Source organism: Monodon monoceros, unplaced genomic scaffold, assembly GCF_005190385.1.
Source record: "Monodon monoceros isolate NGI ecotype Baffin Bay Population unplaced genomic scaffold, NGI_Narwhal_1 Super_Scaffold_16, whole genome shotgun sequence".
Lineage (NCBI taxonomy): Eukaryota > Metazoa > Chordata > Mammalia > Artiodactyla > Monodontidae > Monodon > Monodon monoceros.
This window is the reverse complement of record NW_021703772.1, coordinates 21050124-21075074: the sequence shown is the minus strand read 5'-3', so window position 1 is coordinate 21075074 and position 24951 is coordinate 21050124. Positions and strand designations below refer to the sequence as shown.

The 24951-nt window shown below is 45.6% G+C and overlaps 1 protein-coding gene across 3 annotated transcripts in view; it reads left to right on the top strand.

Moving 5' to 3' along the window:
- Positions 1-19409, top strand: part of SMARCAL1 (SWI/SNF related, matrix associated, actin dependent regulator of chromatin, subfamily a like 1) — a 52222-nt gene extending 32813 nt beyond the window's left edge. For all 3 annotated transcript variants that reach the window (XM_029225315.1, XM_029225314.1, XM_029225316.1), the window contains exons 12-18: positions 367-585; positions 6649-6719; positions 9965-10067; positions 13241-13423; positions 14562-14662; positions 15627-15723; positions 19157-19409. In XM_029225315.1, coding sequence (XP_029081148.1) covers positions 367-585; positions 6649-6719; positions 9965-10067; positions 13241-13423; positions 14562-14662; positions 15627-15723; positions 19157-19375 — 993 coding nt within the window. In that variant the 3' untranslated portion in view covers positions 19376-19409. The remainder of the gene's footprint in view (positions 1-366; positions 586-6648; positions 6720-9964; positions 10068-13240; positions 13424-14561; positions 14663-15626; positions 15724-19156) is intronic.
- Positions 19410-24951: the final 5542 nt, after the last annotated feature.

Below are 24951 nucleotides of genomic sequence, written 5' to 3'. Positions count from 1 at the left end.
TAGGGAAACTTTCTGCATTTAGTGTATGGGAAGAGTCTGACAAGCTGAGTGTCTCGTTCGTTCTTGAATGTAACAGGTACCAAACCACTTGACAGCTTACCTTTGCTGCTGGAAAGGTTAGCGCCAAACTGTGGGACGCCATGATACACGTTTTTGGTTCTCTCATTCCTGACTTTCTTTCTTCCTTTTCCTTCCTGTTTCTCATTTGTATTCTGTGAGATTTTATTCATCCCTTAAAGCCACTTGAAGTTCTCTGAACAAAGCCAAGGGAAGAGAGGGTTGCGAGAAGGCCGTTCCCGGAGGCGACAGCTCCAGTCCTGGGCCCTGGGGACTCTCACGAGCTGTGTCTCTGTTCTGCCTCCACAGCTGCCCTGGGGATGGGATTATTCAGGCTCCTCCAACCTGGGGGAGCTGAAGCTCCTGCTGGAGGAGACCGTCATGCTGCGGCGCCTCAAGGGCGACGTCCTCTGCCAGCTCCCAGCCAAACAGCGCAAGATGGTGGTGGTCGCCCCAGGCCGGGTCAGCGCCAGGACCAGAGCTGCCCTGGATGCCGCGGCCAAGGAGATGACCACCAAGGAGAGCACTGTGAGTCCGGGGCTGGAGATGGGGATTGGGAAGGTCCCCTTGTGCGCAGCTGTTCCTTCCCTGGAGGGGCACTGCAGAGCTGACCCAGAGTCCCCCGACCTTGTCTTCCCGTAACCTCTCTCCCTCGCCCCGGGCAGGATGGTGAGCCCGCTTTATTTCTCAGCCTACCTAGTCTACTTCCAAAATCTCGTGTTAATTTGCAGTTTTCTACTTGTGTAGATCACTGTTGACGGACAGTCATAGAGATAAACCCCAGGGCAGCCACAGGATGGTGATATGTATTCTGAATCCCTCAAAGAAAGTTGGAGTTTATGTTTAGTGTATTTTGAGAATACTTCCTTTAGTAACGGTCATTAGAAATTAGTCCTAAGTGTATTTGTTATATATGTTAACGCTCTAATCATCTCATGTCTTTTGCTTTAGTCAAAAAAACAAATTGACATTTATATAACAAAGAGTTTTCAAACTCTCTTAACTTTTAATCCTTATTACGGTCATTTATGGTTGGCAACAAGTTGGCACCCCCATTTTATAGAGGGGGAAACTGAAGCTCACAGAGAGTGGGATTTGCCCAAGGTCTTATGGCTACTCCATGGCAGAGCTGAGGCTATAACCAAGCCTGTTAGCCCTATATATTAGGGCTCTTTCCACTATGGTGACTTTGTCTTTTCAAAACACTTTCGTTTCATGTCTGTCTTTAGTGTCATACTGTGCTAACCGCTATAAAGTAAAATCTATACCAGACCCGTTTCTGTCCTCTTGGGATAGAAACCTTGCAATCTTCATTCCCAAGAAAATGACAGTCATTGACACTTTCTGACATTATCATAAAGCATTATCTGGGCTTGATATTACCCTGTATACGGAAACTTAGATCTACATGAGATACTAGCCTTCTGGGAGAGTACAAAATAAATAAGACGACAGGAGACAGAATGTGTGATTTTTTTTTTTTTAATGTTATTTTACCATGTGATGAACAAGACTGGCTAGTAATTTTTAAGGAACAGTGTAGGGTAGAGGATGCACTGGTAACTTGTCTAGCAGTATTTAATTTATGCTGTATTATACATAATAATCGGGATGGCCTGGAGGAAGTGAGCAGGCGTAATCTCTTTGCTGTGGAGCTTTCAAGTGAAGTTCCTTAACGTTGATGTGGACATACAGACCAGTGGTTCTCAAATTATATTTCAGTGGAACCACGAGCAGAACCGGGGTGTTCTGTTGATAAAATCAGCATTGGTGTCTTTTTCTGATTTCTAGAGAAAAAAAGGCAGTGAATTAAAATATTTTCTCAATTTTAGTTTTTTCTTAGAACTTTCTTAAACCTTTAATGTCTACTAACTTTTGCCCACCAGTGAACTCCACCAGACAAGGAAACCAAGGAACATGTATAGCATATGTAATATTAATGGGAAAAATTCAGATGTATGATCTTTTTAGATGCAGAAGTCTGAATGTTTATAAAATGCTATGTTTTAGTTCCTTGCGTGTGTGATGGAAGAAAGTCTATTAGTATTTCGTGGGAGTCCCCGGAGGACACCCTCACCTGTACCCAGTCCATCTCCTGAACCAGGTGGTGGAGAGCGGCCAGTGTAGACAACTGACAAAACGGTCTGTGGGCGTTAGAATTGAGGAGGAAAGTCACGTTAAGTGGTCAAGAGGCAGTATGGCCAAAAAGATGTATGGGAATTTTGAACTTAGTGCAGCAAGGTTTGAAAGCATTTTTTAAACTTTCCGCCAATGTACACAGTTAGGTGAGTGGCTCTTTCCAAAGATGATTTCATATGTAACCTGCAAGTTTGATTTCTGAGTTTATCGACAGTGATGTGAAATTGACTAGGCTGAGCCATGGAAATCAGGAATATTGGGTGTTTATAACTCCCCGTAGCTATGTAAGTCCCTTAAATTCTTTGGGATTTGTAGATACTTTCTTCCCTAAAAAGGGGAGCCACGACCTACCTCATAGGCTTGGTGCTGGAAAAGTATGAAGGACTTGGGACAGTTGCTCTGAGTCCTACCTGTTGTGTGTGATTGTTGTCTCTGCTTCTTCAGCCCAGAGTCTTAACACTATTTTGCCGATTGTGAAAACAAACCCTAAATTGCATTGTAATTCTTCAAGAATCCAGTGGAGAAGGGGCCTTGAGTTCTTCCCAGTCCAGTGCTTGAGAATTGCTATGTTGCTTCCTTGGTGTCTTGGGAAATTTAGGTTTGTCCCTAAGAGAGAGAAATTGAAGAGATACAGGTTGCCTTCAGCATGATGCTCAAGCCATATGCTTAATTCTTTTAGATAATAAGACAAATTCTTGAAAATTTGGTTTTCTTTTGTGTTCTTTAATGTAAATTAATTTTTATAATGGAAAATCCAAGTAGCAAATGAATTTATGAGCATGACCCTTTAGAACATCAGAACCTTTCTTACTGTAAAGCCCCAGATTTGATGCATCTACAAATCTGACTGGGAGCACCCTCCTGCCAACTTAACCCAGGAAGGGGAGCCAGTGTCAGCCGGGGCTTGGGCCAGATGGCCATCAACATGCCTTCCAAGCCCTGACTGGCTGTGAAATCCTGAATTGAAAGTGTTAAAATGGAGAATCATGGTTTTGTGGTTTTAGTCTGTGAATCTACAGAAAGGACCCCACCACCACCATTTTTATAGTGACTCTGTAGCCCCAAGTTTCCCTGCAATTTTACACATTATGGTGGTTCCAGCAAAGTACTGCTAACCTGTCAAAAAGTGATTTCTTTCTTTGTTCCCTCACACCTTCCCATCTGGAGGAAGACAGTTTTTAAAAAGCTTTAAATCACAGAAGCCAAGGTGAAGCAGCCAATTTATAAAACATAATGTACAGTGAAATCTTTTTCTCATTTTCAGCCAAAATAATAGATAGCTGTTCACAGGCTAAGAAAAGCTGACTCTAATCATCTTTTGTCTAAAGCCGTTTTTTTGATCAGCAAGACCAGGAACAGAAAAATGGAACTGGTCCATGCAGACTTCCTGGTGACAGTATCAGCTCACCTTTCTGCCGTTTGACAATCCACTTAGATTCCAACATAGAAAAATAAATTCAGAACCCAGTGGATCTAATTTAATAAAAATCTAAGAGGCAGGAACAAAGAATGCAGGTTATTTAAAATTTCCCAGTCCATGGCTGACAAAAGAAGTAATAAGATAGTTAATGGGCTAGTATTATGTCTATCAGTTTGGGGAGCTTTTTTTTTTAAGATAAAACTATTGATTTCTCCCACATTAAAAATACAATAGAGGGCTTCCCCGGTGGCGCAGTGGTTGAGAGTCCGTCTGCCGATGCAGGGGACACAGGTTCGTGCCCCGGTCCGGGAAGATCCCACATGCCGCGGAGCGGCTGGGCCCGTGAGCCATGGCCGCTGAGCCGGCGTGTCCGGAGCCCGTGCTCCGCAATGGGAGAGGCCACAGCGGTGAGAGGCCCACGTACCGCAAAAAAAAAAAAAAAGAAAAAACAATAGATATCTATTGTATAAAATCTGCCAAATAAAGAAAAGTATAATATGTAACACTTATTGTTTTTTTATCACTATACTATAAAAAAGATTAACCCGGGGCTTCCCTGGTGGTGCAGTGGTTGAGAGTCTGCCTGCCAATGCAGGGGACACGGGTTTGTGCCCCGGTCCGGGAAGATCCCACATGCCGTGGAGCGGCTGGGCTCGTGAGCCATGGCCGCTGAGCCTGGGCGTCCGGAGCCTGTGCTCCGCAGCGGGAGAGGCCACAGCAGTGAGAGGCCCACGTACCGCAAAAAAAAAAAAAGATTAACCCATCTATTTATATTACATAATTTTGGCATATCTCATTTTGGTATTTTTTTCTTTAAAATTTATGTGTTTTTTGCTTTAAAATATATATTATTTATCTCTCTTTATATATATTGTAACTTATGTACATAATAAGCAACATATATATTTTAAAAGCAGAAATTGGGATCTTATAAAGATCCATCAAGTGGGGAAGAAAGCAAGTTACAAAACTATATCTGTACCCTTTTCCATGTTGTTGTATGTTCTTCTAAAACATAATATTTGAAGACTGCATGATGTTTTCTCACCTGGCTATATTGTAATTTTGCCAGTCATTTGTAGTTGGACATTTAAGTTATTTCAATTGTTCACTATGCTAAGTAACACTACACTGAAAAAGCAGTTTACATCTGAATTTGTGTACCTCCAATTCTATCCTGAGGGTAAATTCTAGGAGTGAGTTGCTGCATCACAGGGCATGGGCGTATTTTGAAGACTTTTGGTACCTATTGATAACAGCCCCAAAAGGGTTATTAGCCCAGGGTACCATCTCCCAAGCTGTGTGTAATAATGATGTTTGTTTTCTCACACCCACATTGGCTCTGCGTGTTAAATCTTGGGGCAGGGTTCCTGAAAGTGCTTTTTACCATCTCTCCATCTGTTTTGCCCTCTCCCTTTCTAAGAGCAAGTGTGGCCTGAGTGTGGGTGGGAGGGAAGGACCTGACAAGAGTCTCTGAAGGAACAGGAGTTTAATTGTGGACTGAGAACGGGTGGGGTGCAGTCTCCTTGAGGCATACACGCTGCGGGTGAGGTCGTCAGATGGGAGCCTGACACTGTCCCTTCAGCATATCCTACTAGGGATGCGTTCGGTGGTTGGAGGGCCTAACCTACTGCAGGGGACCCTTTGAGAGACACAAATGGACTCCATGTGAGTTCATGGGCCACACGCGAAAAGTGTGTGTGTCCAGAGCCTCGTCAGAATCCTGACTGGGCCTGGGGCCGAGAAACAAATTAAGACACACACACAGAATCACATCTTCAATGTGAGTTCCCAGGAGGTTAGAGTGGTTTAATTGAACTGCTGCCACAAAATAGGAGGGACGGTGCCCACCACTGCCACGACTCATGTAGAAAAGGAAACGGATCCACTACCCCATCAGTGCCCCTACGGATTCCTGTGGTTCCTGGGTCTCTTTCTTCTTTCTTGTCAAGGCCTAGAGGAGAGATGCTGTTTAAAGCCAAAAAGCGATTTTGACCAGGTAGCTTTTCTCACCATCTGTGGTATCTGTAATTTAAGGTACAGTCCAGCTGTGGCTGCTTTCCTGAGTTATTAATGAGTTCAGGGCCATAGGTGTTTTTACTGTTGGGTCACCTCTTTGTTCCATGAGGAAGCTGCCATGTCAATCACTGGCCTCACAGGGCCCAGGCCCAAAATGTAGGAGCATCTATAAACCCATGCTGGCTAGTGGAAGGGGATGGCTGCCCTACCAAGGATGGTAAGAGTATCTGTCCTCTCTGGGAACCCAAGAGTAATGGTAAATGTTATCTCATATTGTTGTGAAACTGGTTAAGCACCTCCTGGGTTAGCATTCTTTATTGGGATTTATTTAGATGCAAACTATAAAGAAAATACCGTTTCTTCTTGAGGGAAGTCAATTACCTTCTGTGCACACAGGCCAGAAACATGTGAATAACATTTTGAGATGATACTAGAATAGACTAGTTGGGGTCATTTGGAAATGATTCAGTAAGTCTTAGAGGTGAGCTTAGTCAGTTGGGTATGGACACAAGTTGGCAGAAGGAAAGGGGTGGGGGAACATCGTGGGCCACCGTCATGTGTAAGTTGTCACCAGGCTGTAATACCTATAGTAAATAGGTATGCTTAGCAGGGCTGCCTTCCCGCTGAGCACATGAGCTTGGCATGGATGGTGAAGCACTACCTGCAATGCCCTTCCAAAGAGCTTGCATGTTCCTTGCCTCATTGGATTCTCACAACAGTTCTCGAAGGGTGACAGAACATCTGTAATGCTACTTTGTCTCCCAGTACAAAACCAGAGTGCAGACAGTTCCTGTGGCGTGGCTAAAGCGAGTGGGTAAGTCAGGGCCTCTTGGTACAAAACCAGAGTGTAGACAGTTCCTGTGGCGTGGCTAAAGCGAGTGGATAAGTCAGGGCCTCTCGGCTCTGGCGATGGATGTTGGGATTTGTGAAGCTCTTGGTGGTGATGATTATGTCAGCGTGTCACGGAGTTCTCAGAGTGGGAGACTTCAAACCCTCGATTTCTCCTTCCACAGAAACAGCAGCAGAAAGAAGCCCTTATTCTCTTCTTCAACAGAACAGCTGAAGCTAAAATCCCATCTGTCATGTAAGTGGACACCAAGTGTCGACTTCTCTCTCTCTCTTTCTTAAAAAGAAATACCTGTTATCTTAGTCCGTCAGGATGGTTTTATTGCTCTGTAAGAAATGATTAGAGATTTGAATGGTAGTTGCTTTGAATATAAAGTTTAGGGCACCATCACCCAGGAGGCATAAGTAGGCTTGTCGCTGGAGCCCTGCCAGGATGTGCTTGGGGTCCCTGCCAGATCCCGTCTTAACCCGAGTGAGCTGGAGCTGTAGCCACTTATGAGCAGGGTTGGGTGACCCAAACACTGAAGGGAAGTTTTCCTCTTGCTAAGAGAACTGTGGTCACTTGCCTGTAGGAAAAAAATTAGGGGTTTCGCAGAAGACCAGGAAGCTGCCTTACGGAGACTCTCTGGTCATCTCCAAAGACATCATGTTTCAGCTGTCATTTACCTAAATAAGAAAGAAGGTGAATACCATCGTTTGTTCGAAAGATACGGGCAAGTGGCTGTTGTCACACTTGGTCTCCTTCTGTCTTCTCAGCTAAAGCTGGTGTAATAATTTCTGTTCTTAAAGTTATTCACTGACTTGAAAGAAAAAAATCTCAATTGTCTGCCTTGGCTAAAGAAAGAAAAACCCACTGCTCTTCACATATCACTGAGATAGAAACTTGAAGCAAGTCTAACGACGTGCAGCTTGCCTAATTTTTTACTGTTTAACGTTTGTGTGAGACTCGGGCAGGATAATGGTCCGAGTGATCCAATTACAATGAAATGAATTTAGCGTGGGTTGAGCGGTCCCAGATTGGCTGTGGGGACCGAGATCCATGGATAAATGGAGACCCACAGCCTGCCCTGCCCTCTCACTCAGCCTCTGCATCTCCCAGCCTCACCGGCCTCTCCCTCTGCACCCTTAAATGTGGTTGGAGAGTGAGTTCGCTGCGTTGTTCAAATCACAGACTCTGCGCAGACTCCTGAATGTCGGGCAGCTCTCCTTCACCCTCTGGGCACTGCCCTTTTCATTTATGATACTGTTTAAGAGACCAGTGAACTCCAGATGTGGTTTTTATGGCCTGGAACCTTCTCTCTCAGGCACCAATCTGAATTGCCTCCGCCGACATTTCTCATGTGCTGCTGAATAACACATGGCACGGGTGTGAGCCCCTTCCCTCGCTCTCTCAGCTTGTGACCTACAAAATCCAGGGTCCGTTGAGTGCTGGGCCCAGAGCCATCCATTTCCCTTAGGAATTTTAAATCTAGCCATTTTCCACCTTATAAATAAACTTCGGTAATACCTTGTCTTAGTCCATTCATGCTGCTATGACAAAAATATCGTAGGCCGTGCACCTTAAACAACAAACATGTATTTCCCACAGTCCTAGAGGCTGGGAAGTCCAAGTTCAAGGCGCTGGCGGATTCAGAGCCTGGTGACAGTTCTCTTCCTGGCTCGTAGACAGCCATCTTCTCGCTGTGTCCTTGCATGGTGGAAGGGGAAGGGTGCTTTCTGGGGTCTCTTTTATAAGAACATTAACTCCATCTCCTCCCATAGGCCCCACATTGGGGGTTCGGATTTCAGCATATGAACTGGGGGGCAGGGACACAAACATTCAAATCATAACATACCTTATACATACTTTTTCAAAATTCCATGATAAATTATATAGTGATTTATAGTTTCCAACAGTTTTGACATCTGTTAACTCATGTCACATTTATAGACTCCTCGTGAGATCAGTAGAATAAAGTTAAAATGCAGAAACTGAGTAAATCTAACGTAAATCTCTAAACTTAAGAATCATACAGCTAGTAAGTGGAAATTAGATTATAAATCTTAAAACCCCAGTTTCCTCTGATAGTTGCTTTTCTTCCCATTTTTGCTGTGTTCGTTTTCATTTTAATGGACATCTTTCAATATAAAGCCAAGGTTATTGTGGTCGGCAGATATTTCCAGCTCGGTAGCTCAGGGACGTGAGGAAGGGCAGAGCAGCAATGCCACGTCTGAGATGTAGAGGGATGAGAGGCATTAGGAAAACTGGGGGCCGTGGTGTTTATGGACTGGCCAAGTTGATTTTATGGCCTTGTGACTTTCTGATGCTGTAGCAGTTAACTTTTTTGCTTATATCATGGCAAATTTTATGTCTCTCAAACTAATTAAAGTAGATTCTATTAGTACCAACAATTCACAAATTGAACTCAAATCCATACCGTAGTTGGTCATAGTATTGTTTGAAAAAATTCTTAGACGTTTAGAAGAGAGTCCGCTTCCCTTTTCCCCACCTGCCTGTACTGTAATAGGAAACCTTGGAGAGTTGTCCTTCTCCAAGGAGAGCAATGTCTGTTCTTTGCCCAGACACACACCCATGTGTGGGGATGCCCTCAGGCAGAGCGAGGGCTCCTTGTGTCCTGTCCGAGGAATCTGACCTTCCCGCCACCCGTGCAGGAGCCACCGGTGACCTGTACTGGGACTGGGAACCCTCTGCAGGGCGCGAGTGCCAGGGCAAGCTTGGGATCTGCCAACTGGGTGACTCTCCTCTCTACAGCTCCTGGGGGTCGCTGCCTTCCTTTAAGGCCACAGCTAAAGATAAGGAGCAGAAAGTCACGAAAAAACACAGTGGATGGAGGAGAGAAGTAAATTAAAAGCAGAATGAGGACCGTGTAAACAAGGCCTTTTCACCCATATTCCTTGGCCTTGGAAAAAAGAATTCACTTATACCACTGCCTTAATTGCTGGCCCTGTGGTTTGCAGTCTGATGTGGGAGGGAGCTGGAGGGCGATCCCTGACGTCTCTTCAGTATTATTACTTACATCTCAATACTACATTGCCAGAAACGTATTACTGTCAAGAATCCCTCAGCCCCTGCCCAGGCATTTTCAGATCTGTAAACAACACTTCAATTTTTATTGAAAACACATTATAATGATAGTAGCAGCCAAAGTGCATACTGTTAATTATCTTGTATGATCCCAGGTAATAATAAGAATGTTTCAGTAACCTATCAGAGACACGTAAAACATAAGGATACTTTGTTTTATTTGTGTTTGGGAGATGACTAAAAAGTATGGAAGAACTCTTTCTGCATATGGCGGGAGATGACTTCCCCACAGTTCCTGAGGGCAAGGGGGAGAGGTCAGCTCTCAGAGGAGGGAGGGAATGAGCTGGGGAGGCAGGTACCCAGAAGGTATCTGCTACAGATGCAGTCACTTTTCAGTAATTAATCTCAGCTGGATTGCGTATGTGTTTAATTTATTGTGTTGTCATTGTCAAATGCAGTGAATATATCCTGGACCTACTGGAAAGTGGAAGAGAGAAGTTTCTAGTGTTTGCACACCATAAGGTAGTTTTGGATGCAGTCACTAATGCGCTTGAGAGAAAGGTAAGCTCCCCTTGAAATTCAGCACAGGGTGCTTTTCTTGTTTGTGTGTCGACTGCTAAGCAGGCCAAGGTCAGATCTGAGCAAAGAAATGAGGTGAAGGTTTCCGGAAACATTTCTGTCGACTTTCCAAATAATTTTTCTTCCTTGTAGAACCATGAACAGGTTCGTTTTAACCCATCTTTTATTTTTATTTTTTTTTATTTTTTATTTATTTTGCGATACGTGGGCCTCTCACTGTTGTGGCCTCTCCGGTGGCGGAGCACAGGCTCCGGACGCGCAGGCTCAGTGGCCATGGCTCACGGGCCCAGCCGCTCTGCGGCATGTGGGATCTTCCCGGACCGGGGCACGAACCCGTGTCCCCTGCATCGGCAGGCGGACTCTCAACCCCTGCGCCACCAGGGAAGCCCCCCAACCCCTCTTTTAAAATGTTTTATTTTAATAGCTTTATTGAGGTATAATTACCATGCAATGAACTGCGCATATTTGAAGTATACAGTTGAGCAAGAGTGGAGGTAGTTGTTGCACAGAAGGAACAAAAAGTGCCCACTGAACTGAGAAGGTATCTTGAGACCTAAAAACAAGGCAGGCAGCTCCGTACCATCAGTGGATCCATTTATTAAAGGGTAACTTACATGGAGGGTAGGCCTGGGTAGATGGTGATCCAGAGCATTTGCAGCTGCACTCTGCAATGCTGAGGAGCCACTGGAACAATCTTGTAGCTAACCTAGAGTAAAGGGGTATGTGCTTGGAGACAGGAAGTACATTCCTAAGTCCAGATTTGTGGTGGGTTACTACTCTCCTGAGCATCAGGAATGCGTCGGTGAAGGTCGTTGTCGTTGGAGACTAACCGAGCATACAGGCCACCTGGACCTAATGATCATTAAACAGTATCTATTAACTACGAAGCCCTAGATGACAAAGAAGAGATTTACTACAGGACAGCACAGTGTACTACAGTACAGCCCTAGGTAAGGTCACTGGAAGGACAGGAGGAACTGCACGGGCCCAAGATGGCGCCAGTTTTGCTAACAGCCATACAGTCGTGAATATATCCGTCAGCCCCAGAAGTTTCCTCCTGTCCTTTGTAATCCCCGTTTCTCCCCATCCTCACATCTCCAGGCCACCACTGATCTGCTCTCTGTCACTGTAGATTAGTTTGCATTTTTGGAGCCTTATGTAAATGTGGGATCATACAGGATCATACAGTGTGTACTCCTTTTTTTTTTAATCTGATTTCTCTCACTCAACATATTTTGAGATTCATACACGTTAATGCATGTATCAACAGTTCATTCCTTTCTATTGCTGAGTAATATTCCATTGTATGCATGTACCACACTTTATCCACTCATCTGTTGGTGGACATTTGCCAACCCATCCTTTTTTTTAATTAATTTATTTATTTTGGCTGCGCTAGGTCTTAGTTGCAGCATGCGAGATCTTTGTTGCGGCATGTGGGATCTTTAGTAGGAGCATGCGGGATCTTTTAGTTGCAGCATGCGGACTTCTTAGTTGAGACATGCAGACAGCCCATCCTTTTTTAGTGACAAGTAGAAACCCACCCAAATGTGAGGAAATAGATAAGTGGTTAAAGTATACTATTGTTGCATAATGAACTATTACACAGCCATTAAAAATCATGTTTTAGAAAACATTTTAATAATTTAGTTTATTTACAATATAATGTTTATCAGAGAAAAGCAAGATATAGAACTTTTTATTTAAAAGATGTAGCAAACACATTGAGAAAAGAGTGATGAGAAAAAATAGATCAGTAATTTATTTTCCTCATAATGTCTGTCTTTATCATTAGGAAACAATAAATGCCACTTAAAATAAGCTGATCTCAGGAACCTAATCCTGTGTTTCCCCAGGGGAGATTATCCAGGATTTGCTAATTCAGATTTTATAATAATGACTATATAGAACGTAACTACTGTGAATAACAAGACATAACTACATAAGGTTATAAGGCGTTTTATATATATATATTAAAATTAAATTTTTAATTGCAGATAAAAAAATTGTTTTTTTAAAGAAAATAAGCTGAGCTAAGCATGCAACTATCAGATACAGCTCAGCAGTTGGTTCCAGGGCAGTTGTCCCAGAGGAGTGAAAAGTTACATTCACTCGTACACCAGTGTTCAGGGCAGCTTTATTTGTAGTAGTGCAAAGCTGGGACCAACCCACATGTCCTGCCCAAGGTGAATAGGTAACCATGGTACATCCCTGCCACAGAACACTGCTCAGCAATGAGAAGGAATGAGCTACGGGTGTGTGTGAACCGACTGTACGTGCAACGACAGGGGTGACTCTCCGGGCAGTGATGCTGAGTGAAAAGAGTCCAGCCCCAAAGGTTGCATAGTGTTTGACTCCATTTATAAATGTTCCTGAAATGGAACATTTTAGAAATGCAGGACAGGGCTTCCCTGGTGGCGCAGTGGTTGAGAGTCTGCCTGCTGATGCAGGGGACACGGGTTCGTGCCCCGGTCCGGGTGGATCCCACATGCCGCGGAGCGGCTGGGCCTGTGAGCCATGGCCGCTGAGCCTGCGCGTCCGGAGCCTGTGCTCCGCAATGGGAGAGGCCACAGCAGTGAGAGGCCCGCGTACCGCAAAAAATAATAATAATAATAAGACAGATTAGTAGGGACTGGGTGGGTGAGGGGGAAGCAGGAGGGAGGCGGGCAGGGCTCTAAATGGGCTACAGAGCATCCCTGTGCGGTTAGAACTGTTCACTGTCTCGACTGTGAAGGCAGATACATGAAAACCCACGTTCGAGATAAAGTTGTATAGAACACACACACCCAGGAGTTTAAGTAAAACTGGGGAAATCTGGATAAGGTCAGTGGATTGTATCAAAGTCAGTATCCTGGGTGTGATATTATGCTATAATTTTACCAATATTCCCAGTGGAGGAAACTGGGCAAATCATACGAGGAATCCTTCCCTGTATTATTGCTTAAACTACATGCGAGCCTACAGTTATCTCAACACAAGTTTCAATTATGAAAGGAAAGGAAAGACCAGGAAAGAAGCTCGGAAAGCAGTACAGAGTGGCGAGCTTGATGCTCCACCCGGCTTGGAGCCAGAGCAGCGCGGGGCTGTGTCCCTGGAGCCGTGCCGCCGAGGCCCCGCACCTGCGCCCACCTTGCTTCCCTCTCCTGTTCCCGCAGCGTGTGAAGCACATCCGCATCGATGGCTCCACCTCCTCGGCCGACCGTGAGGATCTGTGCCAGCAGTTCCAGCTGTCGGAGGGGCCCGCCGTGGCTGTGCTGTCCATCACCGCCGCCAACATGGGCCTCACCTTCTCCTCTGCTGACCTGGTGGTGTTTGCGGAGCTGTTTTGGAACCCAGGGGTGAGGGGCGTACTCCTGGCTGCTGGCAGAGAGAGCCAGTGGCGCGGGGCGGGGCGGGGGGGGGGGGGGGGGGGGGGGGCTTCTGTGCGCTGTCCCTGATGCCTGCGTCATCTTCCCTCTGTTTCTGTTAGGCCTGGTAAACACGCTTATACTTTGCACATCCATTGGCCAGGTATTAGGTCTTCACAACAACCTGCTAAGTAGTAGGCTTATCGACCATCTTATTACCAACGGGAAGACTGAAGTTTTAGAAGGAGTCTCATGATCCATGTCTCCATGAAGAAATTGGAGCACAGAGAGCTCAAGACCATAGCTGTCACTTAAGGAGAGCACGTGGCAGCCCTGGCCTGAGGCCTCTGGCTTCCCAGCCTGAGCCCTTTTTTATCAGCCGCCCCCGGGAGCCACTTTACCAGTGGGGCCACAACAGGGCGACTGCGGTGGGTATTCCTTGGAACATGCGCAGGGTGCCCACTGGCCTTATCTGATCAGCTGTGGAAGCAGATGGAAGACATTTGTTTGGACTCAAAGTTTTCTCCTCAACTCCAGAAAGAAGTTCTTTCCCTTCTGATGTTCTGACCAGTGTGGCTCTCATCGACCACACGTCGGCGACGGCTGTAACGATGGCTGGGCTTAGAGCGTGAAGGCATTTTATAATGGAAACCATGTTCTTGGTTTTCATTATTCGTTGTAGGGTTTTTCCACCGTATAAAAAAGCCACCCTACCCCCTGATCACATATGGCCTCTCCCTGCGCGCGGTATCTCTTATCTGTTTAGAAGATAACTTTTCATTCCATGGAGGAAGAGTGGCAGTGTGCCGGGTCTCCTTCGTCACAGCTGGTGGCAGAGCTGAAGCTGGCTCTCCCTCTGCAGCGCCCAGCAGCTGGCCCGGCCCTGAAGGGTCATCCACAGCTTCCCAGCTGCAGATCGAGGTCCCCCCTGCTGACCAGGATTGTGCTTGCTTCTCCCTTTTGTCAGATGACAGACCGTTTGTGGACAGAGGCTTGCAGGCCCCCTGCCACGTGACACGCAGTGAGGAGGAAGGGTTGTGGTGAGGCTCCGGGGCAAGAGGCCACCCGCTGCGGTGGGCCGAGCAGCTTCCAGCCTTGACCGACATGCGTCCCGCTCCCCGCCCCGCAGGTGCTGATGCAGGCCGAGGACCGGGTGCACCGCATCGGGCAGTCGAGCTCTGTGGGCATCCACTACCTGGTGGCAAGAGGCACGGCTGATGACTACCTTTGGTGAGGCCCCTGGCTGGCCCGGCAGTTGGGTCGACATTGATGACGTATTTCCTTTGCTCCCTAAGAGCCTCTGCTTTGGGGCAGGTCTCCAGGGATCCACACAGAAGACCTGCTAGTAGTGCGCTCCCCCTTTCCTCATGACCCTGTTTGACCTCCTGCATAGTGTTAACTGGTGGCTGCAGGAGGCATGAGGAAATCCTGTAGGAATAAGGGGATGTGGCTCCTTCCCACTGACCTGAGACAAGGGAGGAGAACGTATTGGGATGCAATGTAGGTGGAATTTTGTTTGTAAAACACTCTGTTCCCAGACGTGAAGGCGTTTGCTGAGTCAGGGAGACTGCCCCCCTGGCCCCTTGGGAGGTGTGCTGGTTCCGTAAGGCCACGTCTCACAGTGCTGCTGCTGGGCCAGTGGGGGAAAGTGGCTCACCCTGGGCCGTGTAGTGCTTCCTTAGCAGAGATGGGGTCAGATTTTTAACTCTGGGGTTTCATGTCCATCACTTAGGCAAAAACTCCCCAAATGCTCCCTCCCCAGTTCCATTTCCTCCTTCCTCATATTGTTTCTTGATTATCTTATTAGTTTCCACTACCTATCTCTGTTTCCAGCATTATGACTAAGGCATCTTACCTTTATTTTGCGTGTGGGTTGCCCCTACTTCCCTTTCTGTTAATGGATTTGTTAACTGAGCAGCTCATAACAGTGCCAGGTTCAAATTTTTGTCGCAGTAGCATTTATTTCCTACACATCTTCCAGTAGAAAGAATTTTGAGCCTGACGATGTGAGCCCTGACTTGGTCGGTTTACAATAGAGAGGAGGTCAGTATTTCAGGATGGGCGTTTGTGCCTGAAGAGATGGAGAGATGTGAAACAGTGAGCGTGTCTCACAAGAACAGGGGCTGGTCTCGCTATAATCAGTCTGCTGGTTCTGTGCAGGTTGTTTCCACTGCAGCTCATTTCTCCCCAACAGGCCCCTGATTCAAGAGAAGATTAAAGTTCTGGGTGAAGCCGGGCTTTCTGAGACCAATTTTTCAGAAATGACAGAAGCCGCAGATTATTTCTACAAGGTAACACCAGCATGTGGCTCCCTGCCACTGGGGTGTCCAGAGGTCCTGAGCGGGAAGGTGTGAATCACTCCTGGGGACCTCCCCCAGCTGGGGAGCTAAAATGATGGTTGCATTCGTTCTCGGGTCAATCTGTGTGTGTGCGTCTGTTTACGGAGAAGTGCTGGCATTAACTCCTGCTGCTTCTGACATGCCCTCCTCAAAAACCAGGGCCTCCAAATGCTGCCTCTTCCATCAGGCCATTAGAAACTGACAGAAAACGCCCCATGGCAACAGCTGAATTGTTGCAAAAAGTACATAGCAACACCACCCAAACACATCCCCAGCAAAGAATGGGGAGTGTTTCACATAGGGTGTTGCTTCTGTGTAGCATACTTTCCCCTCTGTTGCTGCACCTTATCCTCAGTGACTTCCCATTTTATAAAGGGGTGAGCAGAGACTTGCGGAGCAGCAAGACTCTCCCGCAGTCATGGGTCACTTGAAGCCAGCCCAGGCGGAAGGCTTCCAGACTCAGCCAGCATTCCCTGTGCGACAGCCCCTCTTACTGTCAAGGAGAGTAAGAGGCTGGTGAACATCCTTCCGTGACCAGGTGGGGCCTTGTCAGAGGTGCTGAGAGGAGGCCTGTTTGCCTCTGGAGAGGGCAGCCCAGGGCCCAGCAGGCCTGCCCTGGCCTAGCTCTCCAGCCCCATGGCTGCCACAGCCCTTCCCCCTCCATTTCAGTGAAACAAGGTAGAGGAGCCAGAGGTGCAAAGACTCCCAAAGGCTGGTCTTCTTTCACCTGCTCGGGTGGTTGACAAGGAAGGTGAGAACTCGAGAGGTCCTGCCTGATGGAGGGCGACCCCTGGGGGGTTATTTCTAATGAGAGCATGGACAGAGGTCTGAGCCTCGTGTAGAAATGCGGCCCTGCGCTTCAGGAAGCTGACATGCCGCCTCCTCCCTGTGGAATTGCCGAGCATCAGAAGCTGTCAGGTCGACACGATCTTGTAGGTGATGCTAAGACTTGTCTGAGGATATAATCTTTCATTTACATTTGCTTGCAACTAAATTCTTTCTTCGTAATGTAATTATTGAGATAAATAAGACTCAGGGGAGATCATATTTTTAAACACAGGGTATAAACTATCCTTATAATTAATAAGCCAATTTTAAGACAAGCTTCCTTTTAAACTTTTTGAAGAACTGTCTAATTCAGTTGAATGGTGACTGTTTTGACAGAGCCTTGGTTGTTATGTGCCCTTTGAAAAGAAAGAGGCTTATTTTTAAAGGCTTCTCAACTAATGAGAATAGGTTTATTTATAACTCATTTATTTATACTGGCCTGACCCTCAGTTGCTTTGAATTAGTTAAGAATTTCTGCCTAGGGACTTCCCTGGTGGCGCAGAATCCGCCTGCCAGTGCAGGGGACACGGGTTCGAGCCCTGGTCCGGGAGGATTCCACATGCTGCAGAGCAACTAAGCCCGTGCGCCACAACTACTGAGCTTGTGCTCTACAGCCCGCGAGCCCCAACTACTGAGCCTGTGCACCACAACTAACTGAGCCTGTGCTCTAGAGCCCACGAGCCACAACTAACTGAGCCTGTGCTCTAGAGCCCGCGAGCCGCAACTCCTGAAGCCTGTGCGCCTAGAGCCCGTGCTCCACCGCAAGGGAAGCCACCGCAACGAGAAGCCCGCGCACCACAACAAAGAGTAGCCCCCGCTCTCCGCGACTAGAGAAAGCCCATGCACAGCAACAAAGACCCGATGCAGCCAAAAATAAATTAATAAAAAAAAAAGAATTTCTGCCTAAAGTACAAATGGAGTTTATCAATATTTATTTTGATTAATAATTATATCACTTAAAAAAAATTAAAATAGGGCTGAAAACTGTATCAACTATTAGGAAAAGAAAGTGTTGCCTCCTGTATAGGAGCCAAAAGCAGAAGAGGTCATGTCTGCCTGCCTGCTGGGAAGGGAAGTGAAATACTGTCTGATCTTGGAACTTGCTTCCCTTTAATTATGCGTGCTCCAAGTTAGCACATAGCGTTGCCATCACGTCCTCAAATGCACGTGGACAGCTGTTTCTACCTGGAGTAGGCTGCCTTGTGGGCAGCATTTCCTCGACCTTGCAGTTGCTCAGACAAAAGCTGATATCACAGAGGAGGACATGCGGCTGGTGTGGGGATGACCTTAATGACCCTTAATGTCACTTCCCATCTGAATAGCTAGGATCCTGAAAGGCGAGAGAATGTAGGGTACAGATTATTGAATAATCTAGAGTCCTTGCAGGATCAGTTTTTAAGAACTTCGCTAGTGTGGAGGGCTTCTGTGAAAGCAAAGAAATAGTGGCCAGTTAGGCTGAGACCTGACTCCAAAGGGCCTGGAAAGCCAGGGAAGCAGCATTAGACTTGATGAGGTAGGCACAGGGGTGCCCAATGATGTGACAGGAAAATCTTGTTAGAGGATAGTCTGTAGGGAGAAATTAGCCTGGAAAAGACCGGTGAGCAGTTGACGTGGGAAGAGGCCCGAGGTGGGAAGTGCAGTGAAGCCATTGCAGATTCAGGCAGGTACAAAGCAATGTGGCCCAAGTAAAGAGCCTGCCTACTAAGTATCTGGGAGGGAACAGACGGAGAAACCAACCTGATGCAGTTTGATGGGTGAGATCCGGAGTCAGGATGCCCTGGTGATTGCAAGCTAGGGGTACTATGAGAATAGTGCGAGACCATCAAAACTAGGGAACAGGACCTGCTTTGGGGATGTAGGAGTGAGATGACAGATGGTTGTGGTTTTTAGACAGGTTTAGTTTTATGGACCTGTGGGAGGTCAGTGGAGATACTGAATATGTGCCTCTGGGTTGAATGATGGCCAGGGTTAGGAATTTAGACAGAGGAGAGATCAGCAAAGGGGTGAGAGCAAGCCCGTCATCTGCTGTGGTCATAACAGCTGGGTGTGATTTTAGCACTACACCATCGTTGTCAATGCATAGATGCAGTTGGAGGGCATTTTGATCATTTGTAACTTTAGGGTAGTCAGAATCAGGGACATGTATCTACTTATCAATATGTTAAGTGTGTGTTTTATAACCACTCAGAGAATTAGGTATAAGCCATGGCTGAACACACCAATTCGGGAGTTGAATTACAGCCTAACTAACCTCTTAGTGGAGAAAGGCTTGGGAGCTGTTTCAATATTGAAATACTGATTTGTAAAGTTAGAAGGGAGAAAACATTCCCAACATAAATTAGTGTGAGAGCAGGTCCTGTGTCGCTTTCACAACCGTTCGTTTTCTGTTTTTCCTTCTTTACCCAGCAAGCAGCAGAGAAGCTAAGAAGCCAGACAGAAAGACAGTGAGGCTGCTTGAGTGATAAATAGTTGACTGAGCTGGTCCCACAGTGGTGGGGGGAGGGTCAGTGTTGGTGCCTGGGTGCTGATGTCTTTGTCTTTTCTTCCTCTGGTGAAGGACCCAAAGCAGCAGAAGATCTATGACTTTTTCCAGAAGTCCTTTGAGGAAGACGGAAGCGATATGGAGCTCCTGGAGGCAGCAGAGTCATTTGACCCAGGAAGTGGTTCCCAGGACACGGGAGACACACTGGATGAGAGCACATTGACAGGCAGTCCGCTGAAGAAGAGCAGATTTGAATTTTTTGATAACTGGGACAGCTTCACCTCTCCTCTGTAAGAGGGGCCAAAGATGCATTCAAAATCATGGAATTTATTAAAACAAAATGAGGCACTTTTTTGGAAAGGCTATGCTCCTCTGGTCATTACCACAGTGTCGGTCTCTGTCTCCAAGCCCGGCAGGTTACCAGGCATGTGTCAGCATTTCCTTTCATTATGTGTGGGTTTGCTTGGGTCTTAATTAACCTTAGCTTAACCTACTGAGAAACAGACAGTAGGCTGTAGTAGTGGTGATTCATGTTCTTTAATTAACGAGGTGCTTCCTACACAGGACCCGAAATCTAGATTTGTAAAATGTATTGATTCAACAAATATTTATAGAGCGCCTAATGTGTGCCAGGCACTGTTCTCTAGATGCTGGCAGGAATTCACCAAAGAAGAGAAGAAAGTACACGCCTTTGCCAAAGTTATCACGTAACAGGAGAGGCAATAGTTCTATGTTCTATAAAGAAAATACAGTAAGCTGAGGGTTTAGAGCAGGGGTTGACAAGCTTTTTCTATAAATAGCCAGATAGTAATTACTTTTGGCTTTGTGAGCCAGGATGTCTGTGTTGGAACTACTCAGCTCTGCTTCTGTGGTGCAAAATCAACCATTAGATAATCCGGAACAAGTGACTGTGGCTCTTTTCCAATAAAATTCTGTTACGGACACTGAATTTTGAGCTTCTCATAATTTTCATGTGTCGCAAATGACTATTATTTTCAACCATTTAAAAACATAAAAACTGTACTTGGCTCACAAGCCATACAAAAACAGGCGGAGAGCAGGATTTGGCCCACAGATCATAGTTTGCTAACCCCTGGCTTACAGCAGCACCGTCCAATAGAAATGTAACACAGGGCACATATGTGTTGTATTAGTATTACTAATTTGATCCTTCTTTATTTCCAAAGAGTATTTTTAAAAATGAAGGATCAGGGCTTCCCTGGTGGCACAGTGGTTGAGAGTCCGCCTGCCGATGCAGGGGACACGGGTTCGTGCCCCAGTCCAGGAAGATCCCACATGCCGTGGAGCAGCTGGGCCCGTGAGCCATGGCCGCTGAGCCTGCGCGTCCGGAGCCTGTGCTCCGCAACGGGAGAGGCCACGACAGTGAGAGGCCCGTGTACCGCAAACAAGAAAAAAAAAAAGAGGATCAAATTAGTAATACGTTTTTAACCCAATATATTCAAAATACTGTCATTTCAACATAATCACTATTTAAAAAGTTATTGAGAAACTTTTTATTCTCTTTTTCATACCAAGTCTTCAAAATCCAGTGTGTATTTGACACTAACTGCACATCTCAGTCTGAACTAGCCATGTTTCAAGTGCCCGGGGGCCCCTATGTTGCCAGCTCAGGTTTAGAGAGGGGTGAGGGGAGTGGTGTATCACGTGGGAAGAGTAAGGTGATGACACTGAAGAGAGAGATGGGCCAGATGATGTAGCGCTCCTGGGTCATGGCAAGGATTCAGATTTCATTCTGAACATGAATGGAAGCCATTGACTGGTTTTGAGCAGGGGTCTGAGGCAATCTGATTATAGTTTTAAAAGATCACCCAATTTGTGTATAGGAAAGAGATCAAGAAGGATGAGCGAGGGACTGGTTGGGTAGGAGGGGCTACTGAGCTCTTGCAGCTGACCACAGGGGCAGTGCTGGGGTGGGCCGGGCCAGGGAGCAGTGTGAAGGAGGTGGGAAGTGGTTGCAATCCGGATATGTCTTGGATGTGAAGCTGAAAGAATTTGCAGATGGATTGCCCATGGGCATTTGAGGAAGAGTCAATACTGAGACATGGGGTTTTGCCTCAGCAAATTGATAGTGCTTTTGGCCACTTTGAGATTAAAAAAAAAAAACGGGAGAAGAAGTTGCGGGGGGGTGAAATCAAGGGCCAGGTGTAAGTGGGGGCTCGGAGTGAGACCAATGTTCTTGGCGGCAGTGAAAGCTGCCGAGTTGTGCTGGTGTGATGGTATGTGGATTATTTGTCAAGCCTGAATGGTTTTGCACTGTGTAGTAGATGCGGGGCACTGACCAGGATGAGCACTTTTCGCATACTGACTTAATGAACCCCACCTCGGAGGAAGGTAGTTACATTTTCATGGTGCAGATGCAGAAACTGAGCTGAGGGCATGTCAGCTGGGAAGAAGCAGAGTGGCCTCTGCAGCCAGGCCGTCCCCCGAGAGCCCACTCTAGGCATCAGAGTGCTGTTCTGCCGGGGCCGGAGGCCCACAGTGCTTTGGGGGGTCCTGTGAGCAGTTTGTTACACAGCCCCCTCCCGAAGGACTCGGCCCTGGCTGTGAACCTGTGCTGGCTTCCCTGCAGGCCCCTGGCCGCCTTGCCACTCTGATCAACAAACCAGAGCAAGACCCTGGAATGCACCCCTTTCTCATCCCTTTGAATGCCCTTTCCTGGGCTCCCAGACAGCTCCAGTTGAGAGAGGGGATCTTTGGGGGCCACCCAACCCCCCTCACTGTTGTTCAGGCTTACTGACCTCTCAGCACAGTCTGGACTGGGGGTCATGTCCTCTGTAAACTCCAGCCTCAGGAAATAACTAGGAAGATGCTGACCTTTCTGCTTTCCTCTGTCAACCTTGGTTTTTGGTGATTGTGCTTCCTATTAATCACAGTGTTGATCCGTTGCTCCTGGCTTCCCTGCAGGGTCAGAGCTCTTTGGAAAGTTCAGCCTGAACACCTAAGTCTAAGGAGCATGAGTTGCTTTTTCTGTCTTTCCGAGAAGGATTGTGGAGATTAGCAGCTGAGCCTACATCCGCCAGCTTATCCTGCCATGAGAAGCCCTGCTGGGGCCCCAGATCTCCATAAATGATTGGGACTTTGGTATCCTCATCACCCGCTGACATGAGAACTACCCACGGTTGTCTGGAGAAAATTCAGGGCCAAAGGCTTGGGAGAGAACGCTTGTCTGGGCTCTCCTTTGGGCCACCTGAAGTTGTCTCACTCCCAACTCTGTATTTATTTTTTAATTTTGTGAGCTGTCAACATGTTTGTCTATAACACGACCAGTCTTGCTGGAAGCTTCCAGAGGACAAATGATTGTCTATCTAAATTTTACTATAGAGAGGGAAGACAACAGAAGAAAAAAGAACTATAATTCTGCAGCCTGTGGAAGGAAAACCACATTCACAGAAAGATAGACAAAATGAAAAGGCAGAGGACTTTGTACCAGATGAAGGAACAAGATAAAACTCCAGAAAAACAACTAAATGAAGTAGAGATAGGCAACCTTCCAGAAATTCAGAATAATGATAGTGAAGATGACCCAGGACCTTGGAAAAAGAGTGGAGGCAAAGATCAAGAAGATGCAAGAAATGTTTAACAAAGACCTAGAAGAATTACAGGACAAACACCTAGAAGAATTAAAGAACAGAGATGAACAATACAATAACTGAAATAAAAAATACACTAGAAGGAATCAATAGCAGAATAACTGAGGCAGAAGAACAGATAAGTTACCTGGAAGACAGAATGGTGGAATTCACTGCCGCAGAACAAAATGAAGAAAAAAGGATGAAAAGAAATGAAGACAGCCTAAGAGACCTCTGGGACAACATTAAGCGCAACAACATTCGCATTATAGGGGTCCCAGAAGGAGAAGAGAGAGAGAAAGGACCTGAGAAAATATTTGAAGAGATTATAGTTGAAAACTTCCCAAACATGGGAAAGGAAATAGCCACCCAAGTCCAGGAAGGGCAGACAGTCCCAGGCAGGATAAACCCAAGGAGAAACACGCTGAGACACATAGTAATCAAACTGACAAAAATTAAAGACAAAGAAAAATTATTGAAAGCAAGAAGGGAAAAACAACAAATAACGTACAAGGGCACTCCCATAAGGTTAACAGCTGATTTCTCAGCAGAAGCTCTACAAGCCAGAAGGGAGTGGCATGATATATGTAAAGTGATGAAAGGGAAGAACCTACAACCAAGATTACTCTACCCGGCAAGGATCTCAATCAGATTTGACGGAGAAATCAAAAGCTTTACAGACAAGCAAAAGCTAAGAGAATTCAGCACCACCAAACCAGCTCTACAACAAATGCTAAAGGAACTTCTCTAAGTGGGAAACACAAGAGAAGAAAAGGACTTACAAAAACAAACCCATAACAATTAATAAATGGTAATAGGGAGATATATATTGATAATTACCTTAAATGTGAATGGATTAAATGCTCCAACCAAAAGACACAGGCTCGCTGAATGGATACAAAAACAAGACCCATATATATGCTGTCTACAGAAGACCCACTTCAGAACTAGGGACACATACAGACTGAAAGTGAGGGGATGGAAAAAGATTTTCCATGCAAGTGGAAATCAAAAGAAAGCTGGAGTAGCAACACTCATATCAGATAAAATAGACTTTAAAATAAAGAATGTTACAAGAGACAAGGAAAGACACTACATAATGATCAAGGGATCAATCCAAGAAGAAGATATAACAATTATAAATATATATGCACCCAACACAGGAGCACCTCAATACATAAGGCAACTGCTAACAGCTATAAAAGAGGAAATCGACAGTAACACAATAATAGTGGGGGACTTTTAACACCTCACTTACACCAATGGACAGATCATCCAGACAGAAAATTAATAAAACACAAGCTTTAAATGACACAATAGACCAGATAGCTTTAATTGATATTTATAGGACATTCCATCCGAAAACAGCAGATTACACTTTCTTCTTAAGTGCCCATGGAACATTCTCCAGGATAGATCACATAGTGGGTCACAAATCAAGTCTTGGTAAATTTAAGAAAACTGAAATCATTTCAAGCATCTTTTCCGACCACAACGCTATGAGATTAGCAATCAATTATAGGGGAAAAAACGTAAAAAACACAAACACATGGAGGCTAAACAATACGTTACTAAATAACCAAGACATCACTGAAGAAATCAAAGAGGAAATCGAAAAATACCTAGAGACAAGTTACAATGAAAACACACTGATCCAAAACCTGTGGGATGCAGCAAAGGCAGTTGTAAGAGGGAAGTTTATAGCAATACAAGCCTACCTCAAAAAACAAGAAAAATCTCAAACAATCTAGCCTTACACCTAAAGGAACTAGAGAAAGAAGAACAAACAAAACCCAAAGTTAGTAGAAGGATAGAAATCATAAAGGTCAGAGCAGAAATAAATGAAATAGAAACAAAGAAAACAATAGCCAAGATCAGTAAAACTAAAAGCTGGTTCTTTGAGAAGATAAACAAAATTGATAAACCTTTAGCCAGACTCATCAAGAAAGAGGAGAGGACTCAAATCAATAAAATTAGAAATGAAAAAGGAGAAGTTGCAACGGACACCGCAGAAATACAAAGCATCCTAAGAGTCTACTACAAGCAACTCTATGCCAATAAAATGGACAACCTGAAAGAAATGGACAAATTCTTAGAAAGGTATAATCTTCCAAGACTGAACCAAGAAGAAATAGAAAATATAAACAGACCAGTCACAAGTAATGAAATTGAAACTGTGATTAAAAATCTTCCAACAAACAAAAGTCCAGTATCAGATGGCTTCACAGGTGAATTCTATCAAACATTTAGCAAAGGGCTAACACCCATCCTTCTCAAACT